This window comes from Pseudonaja textilis, chromosome Z (genome assembly GCF_049901715.1).
Source record: "Pseudonaja textilis isolate UNSWEBS1 chromosome Z, rPseTex1.2, whole genome shotgun sequence".
NCBI classification, from domain to species: Eukaryota; Metazoa; Chordata; class Lepidosauria; order Squamata; family Elapidae; genus Pseudonaja; species Pseudonaja textilis.
Window position 1 is genome coordinate 25,487,652 of NC_142008.1, and position 6,000 is coordinate 25,493,651.

The 6,000-nt window shown below is 33.8% G+C and overlaps 1 protein-coding gene across 6 annotated transcripts in view; it reads left to right on the forward strand.

Annotated features, from left to right (window-relative positions):
* The window catches only part of PLXDC2 (plexin domain containing 2), a 328,341-nt gene extending 322,852 nt beyond the window's left edge, over nt 1-5,489 (forward strand). For 4 of the 6 annotated variants that reach the window (XM_087917531.1, XM_087917532.1, XM_087917530.1 and 1 more), the window contains one exon: nt 3,184-5,489. In XM_087917531.1, the coding sequence (XP_087773657.1) occupies nt 3,184-3,260 (77 nt within the window). In that variant the 3' untranslated portion in view covers nt 3,261-5,489. Of the gene's footprint in view, nt 1-155; nt 212-3,183 lie in introns of all 6 variants that reach the window. The other 2 variants (XM_087917536.1, XM_087917534.1) reach the window with 2 other exon arrangements.
* Nucleotides 5,490-6,000: the final 511 nt, after the last annotated feature.

A 6,000-nucleotide genomic window follows, 5' to 3' on the forward strand; every position in this document is an offset into this window, starting at 1 on the left:
TACATTTGCCATTTTTTTTAATTTCAAGAAAAGATATACAATAATCCAGAAAATGTGCCAACAGCTTTAATTCAGAAGAGTCCTTCCCCACAGTATTTGATGCAGCAAAATAGATTTGTTTTTAACTTACAAGGTTTTTTTTTTCATGCTTCGAGGCAATCCCATAATTGATTAATCTGCTGATGAGATCAACCCGATGTAACTAACATAGGTTAGTCACTATTTGTATTTCCATGAATACTATCACTTTGATTTTCTAATACATAGCTATAAAAATATAATCAGAAAGTGAAAAGGTACTTCTTGTATTCTGTAGGCCTATACTTTTAAATTGTAATTTAAATTAATCACAACTATAATTCTATAGTTGACAAAGCACTAGAGATTTGGAAGCTTTAGAAAAACAGAAAAGAAGAAGCAAGAATGTTTTTTCACTGTGGTGAAATTAGGCTGTCCAAGTGGAACATATAGTGAAATTGTACTAATATTCAATTTAAATATTCACAGGGGGGGAATTAGGGTGCATGGGTATGCATCACTTAGTTAGAAATAAATCCCATTGAGTTCACAGAGACTTATTACTGAATAATTGCACACAGGGCATTCAGGGAAGGAGGTTTTTTTTAAAAAATCCAGATGATGGCTACTGCTTGTAAAAGGAAGTGGGGCTTCAATCACATAACTACCAGCTACTCTCTTAAATTTTGAGAATATTCTTGCAGATGAATCTGACACAGAGGATTGGACTTCCAGCTTTGGGTCATTATTTATACCCTAGAAAGGTGGTCTAAAATAGAAGAGGTAGATATTTGACTGATATTGGAAAAAGAATGGCCTTGGAATACAAAAAAAACCCAAGTATACCCACATATTTTCACAGTACTCCAAGAGCAGTATTTTTGCACAGTGCCCTTCTTCCCTAGAAAAGCATGAAACGTATTTCAGTCCTTAGAAATTCATGTAGAGATATTGTTTAATGCACATAGTAGCTGCATATTTCACTAACACAAGGCAGGCTCTTGTGGCTGTTGAGGGTGCATTGTTTTTGTCATCCTGACCATGGAAATAGATTACATTGCTGCATGTTTCCACTGAGTTGTAAAATAGTCATTATTAAAATAAACATCTTGCATAAGAGAAAGTGGTTCATTTAATTACAGTGCTCTAATTTGGACTGTTTTTCAGAGCCACATTTTCTTTAACAACAAAATAAAACCTTCCCCACTCTCAGTGGGGAAAAATATTTTTTACAAAGTCCCAATGAAATAATTCTTCAGATGGAAAATAGAAATGTACCCTAAGATCTTAAAAATTATTAGGATTTTTTTTAATATTTTGCACAGATAAAATTCATCATTTGTATTTTTACACACATGGTAACAGTACTTGGTTCATAGTAGGTTATTATCTGCGGCTTCAGGTTTCAAATTATTCAATCACTTACTCAAATAGCAACTTTATAATGCGATCGTTTACATTTCATATCAATACATCTATGGTTCTAGTTTTTTAAAAAAACAACAGACTATAACACCATGATTTTTACTTGTTATTTCATTCAGTAAAAAAATACGATTATGTATTTTCTTGTACTCATTCTTTATTCTGTTTAAACTGGTTTACTATGTATTAGAATGTGCAAAACCCACCATTTGGGGAATGGAACAGTCAGAATAGCATGTCGAAAACAACATAAGTGGCTTTTGTTTCAAGGCAGAGCCACCGTCAGAATACCACAAACCACTTCTGGTTTGGGTTAATTTTCAGAAACTCCTAGAGACCATCCCTGGAACAAGGGTTTGGCACATCATTGCTATCTAGTCATAGTTCATCAAGAGCATTGACTTGTGGCTGCTAAAAATCCAGGGAGTTGTAGTCCAGTACGTCTGGAGGGCACCTAATTGGAGCAAGGTGATCAAAAATATATTTATAAATTTTATAAAAAAAGAATTTATAAATATTATTATTATAAGTGTTATTATAGAGAGCCAGTTTGGAATAGCGGTTAAGACATTGGTCTAGTAATCAGAATGCTGTGAGTTCTAGTCCCAGTTTAAGCATGAAAGCTGACTGTGTGACTTTGATTCAGTCACTGATCTCAGCCTAATCCACCTCACAGGGTTGTTTTTGTGGAGAAAATAGGAGGTAGGATTATTAGGTATGTTCACTGCATATTAAAAAATGGAAATAAAAATTGAATAATAAAAATTTAGAAATAAACCAAACTGGCTTTGTTGTGAAAATGTTAAAGCTCATTTCAGTACTTTCACCTCTGTAAATAAATTTTTCCCTTTCCTGATCACAAAATCTTATATGAGGAGACTTCTTGTTCACTTCTGTGAGAAAGACTCCAGGCAAATAATTGTATTATATTGTCTAAGTATGTCCTTCAAGAAAGGAGAAAGTTTCTTCAAGTTTAGAATCAGTATTGCTCAACGTGATGCCCTCCAGCTCTTTTGGGACTACAACTTCATTATGTTAGCTTTGAGTGTGTCATCATTCACAGATTAAAAGCATGTGCATTTAAGTCAGCATTGGCTAATGTAGATCTTCAAAACACTTGCCTGGAACTACTATCATCTTTCACCATTGGCCATGCTGGTTAATGTAAGTGGAAGTTATTTAGCAACACTGGCATCTTTCATCTAAATGGAGATAAGCTCTATAAAGTTCCCGTTGGGTCTCATATAATATAGTGGTAAGTATTATGGTTATTCTGACATCATGACTGATAATATCAATTTTCTTATATTATTCTACTTCACTGCTATGATGCAGCAAAATATGCATTTTGGCATCTTTCCATGAATGCTCATTCAGTGTGATTTCAGGGGCAAGTCAAGATAGTGGCAATGACGGTAAGATGATGGTAGGATTAAAGTTCTGCCCATTTTTATTTGAAACAGCAGAACCTCAATTATACTATCACTATCACTATTTTAACTTTTTTAAAATCACATTCTGTAGATGCTCCTGAATAAGTAGATGCATTCATTCTGAAAACAAATGAAAGACTGAAGAACTTACTTTTTATAATCTAATTGAGCAGCAAACACCACAAAGGAAGAACTAAGCAAATGAGCATTTCTCTCTGTATTTGTCTGTATGTGTGTATATATCTCTCTCTTTCTCTTCATTCCATGCATTTTTGCAATTTTGATTGATTGAGTCATGGTTTTGCAGTGGTCATCAAGCCTGCAACTCTGCACAGTTCACTGGAGGAGAAGAAGGAGAAGAAGAAGAAGCAGCAAAATGAATAGGTTGAAGCATCACTGTAGTTTCACAGAATTTTGACAAAAACTCTGACTCAAAGGGACAAAAAAAAACGGGTGGGATGAAAATAAAGTTTATCTCTCTGTGGCAGAAGGAAATGTGATTAGATTAAATGTGTGCCTATTCAATATCCTGTTCAAATGATATTTGTTGGTAGGCAACTTCAAAGGCCCTGCTTTTCTTCCCAATGTTTTTCCTAATTTAGTGAAAGAAAGCTGCAAAAGATTTTCCATTTCATACTATATTTTGTGCCTGCCAGGTTTACTAGAAAAAGTTCTAATTTTAGGAGTAGTGCAATATTTAATTTAATTAACAAATGACATACCATCCTGCAGGATAAAAATTGGCCATGTGCTTTATTGTAATCTAAGAGACTCAGGAAAAATTCTTATGATGAGCAGTTTAGACAAAATATTTGCAAACGTATAGCCAATTTTGTATACTTGGTGTGATCTTAAGATGAAATGTCACCTGACCAAGAAAAACAAAGTCCAACCCAACTCTTCCTAATCTAGATTTCCGTAGAAGTTTGTAGTTCATGGTCATTGATTGACAGTTGTAGAATGCACGGCTGAAGTTGGGAAAGGTTGTTTCAAGCAAAACCTAAAGAGTAATAATAATGGCTTTAAAAAGAAATAGGAATGTGAATAGATAAAGTCAAAAAATTCCTGAAATGAATTTTTAAAGACTATTCTCAAAGCCTTCCCAAGGTTTAACTAAGATACCCAAGGGGAACTGAAGGGGCAAAAATCAGAATGATAGTAAAAGGACACAGATACAGAAACAGCTAGAAGCAATTTAAAAAGCAGCTAGATGAGCCTAGAAATAGATGCAGCTACTTTAATGGTTCAAAGAAAGTCACTTTATAAAATACCCCCTCTTGTTTCAAAGTATGTTTTTTGCGGGATTTTCACAGATATGTTAGATGATTACTCATCTGTTGGTTCAATCTCAGGAAAGAAGTGCTTTGCATACTGAGGAAAAAGTTTGATAAGATCTCCCTTAAAAGAGTGAGATCTGATGCCACCTCAGGTCTCCAGAGCAGTAGTATCTTACTGCTTGTAATTTCACTCACAAGAGAAGTTTTTTGGCTGAAATATTTGCTTTCTGAGGTTTTCCATTATCAGAAAGGTTACTGTTGAATGTGAAAAACATAGCTTTTATATCTGAAAATCTTTTATTACTGTAACTAGTTCAGAACCACAAACACATAATGGAAAATTTCTATAATAATCAAAAAGATATAACAAGTTAGAAAGAAAATTGTTTCAAATGAAACATTTATAAACTATTGGCTTGCTCTTATTCAGAAGCACAAATGAATGTGCCAGTATAGGTTCTAGGTGTGTATAGGTTCTAGGTGTGACACTTGTAACATTTAAATTTCATATCATTCCAGAGACTTGTTCCTGCCAACTCAGAGCAGCGATAATGTCTCCTGACACATTGTTTTTACAATTCTTTGGTTAATTCTGTGGCTTTAAGGCCTTTAGCAATTAGAAATAGATGGAAATTTAGGAAATTCTGCTATCCTGTTCCCTAACAGTTTCATTTATTTGGAAATGCAAGGGAATATATCTTGTCCTTTTGTAATTTATCTTAAGAAATCAAACCTAGGTCAAATTATAATTAGATGAGTCACTGCCCCAAATTGCTTTTAAGTTATTTGTGGCAGGAAGTTATTTCAAAACTGAACTATTTTGAAACTTGAATATTGATGAAAAACAAAAAAATATGAGATCAGTTAGTGTTTGGCTATCTTCAAAACATGTATTCATGTTTATCAGACCTTTCCTTCAGAAATAAAAGACAGATTAACTCTCATTTCAACCCTGAGCTACAAATATCCTTCTTCATTGGTACCTCAGATTAACTGTCTTTTCTTTCCAATTGATAACGAGAGATCATGTCCTCTTCAAAGCAGCTAACACCTGAGAATTGAGCCAACATATTAATCATTTTTGTTCATTCTCTTTAACCAATAGACATATTCCTGTGAATCCTCTGATTCCAAATCTGAAATTTTGGGAAATAAATTTATTGCAGAGTGTACTTGGATGTAATCCATATTCTACTTTATTACACTGCTTGCTAAATTCTGTTTCTTCCTGTGAAGCAAAAATTGTAATGAAATTACATCTGATAGTCTTGTAACTCTTTGATTATTTTTGTTATAATTAAAATAGCTGGTCAAAAATAAAGAATCCTTTCATCAACATTGTATAAGTTTACATACTGTAGACACACAAAAAAATTAAAATATATTTTTCTAAACATTAAATGGCCAGAATCTCATATCTCTTGAAATTGCTTGTGGGAACAATTATCTTTGGAAATTTTGGCCAATTGCTTTTATCAAGGTTGGTTGCTCAGTCAGCCGGATGTTTGGATTCTGAGAGATCGATTCTGAGCAGCTCAAGGTTGATTCAACCCTCCATCCTTCCAAGGTTGGTAAAATGAGGACCCAGATTGCTGATTCTGTAGACCGGTTAGAGAAAGCTGTAAAGCACTGTGAAGCAGTATATAAGTAGCAATAGTTTTACTATTGCTATTGCTACTGAAACATCTACTGTCCACCCTTTTTTGCCTTTCTTAGCAATAGTTATTAAACCAGGAGTGTTATGTATTAGGTGCTTTTTTGTATGAATTCTAAAGTCCCAGAGCACTTTGGTTTCTTCATTTTCTATTATTTTGACTATGGTGTGGAACAATGGTGGGATTCAATTT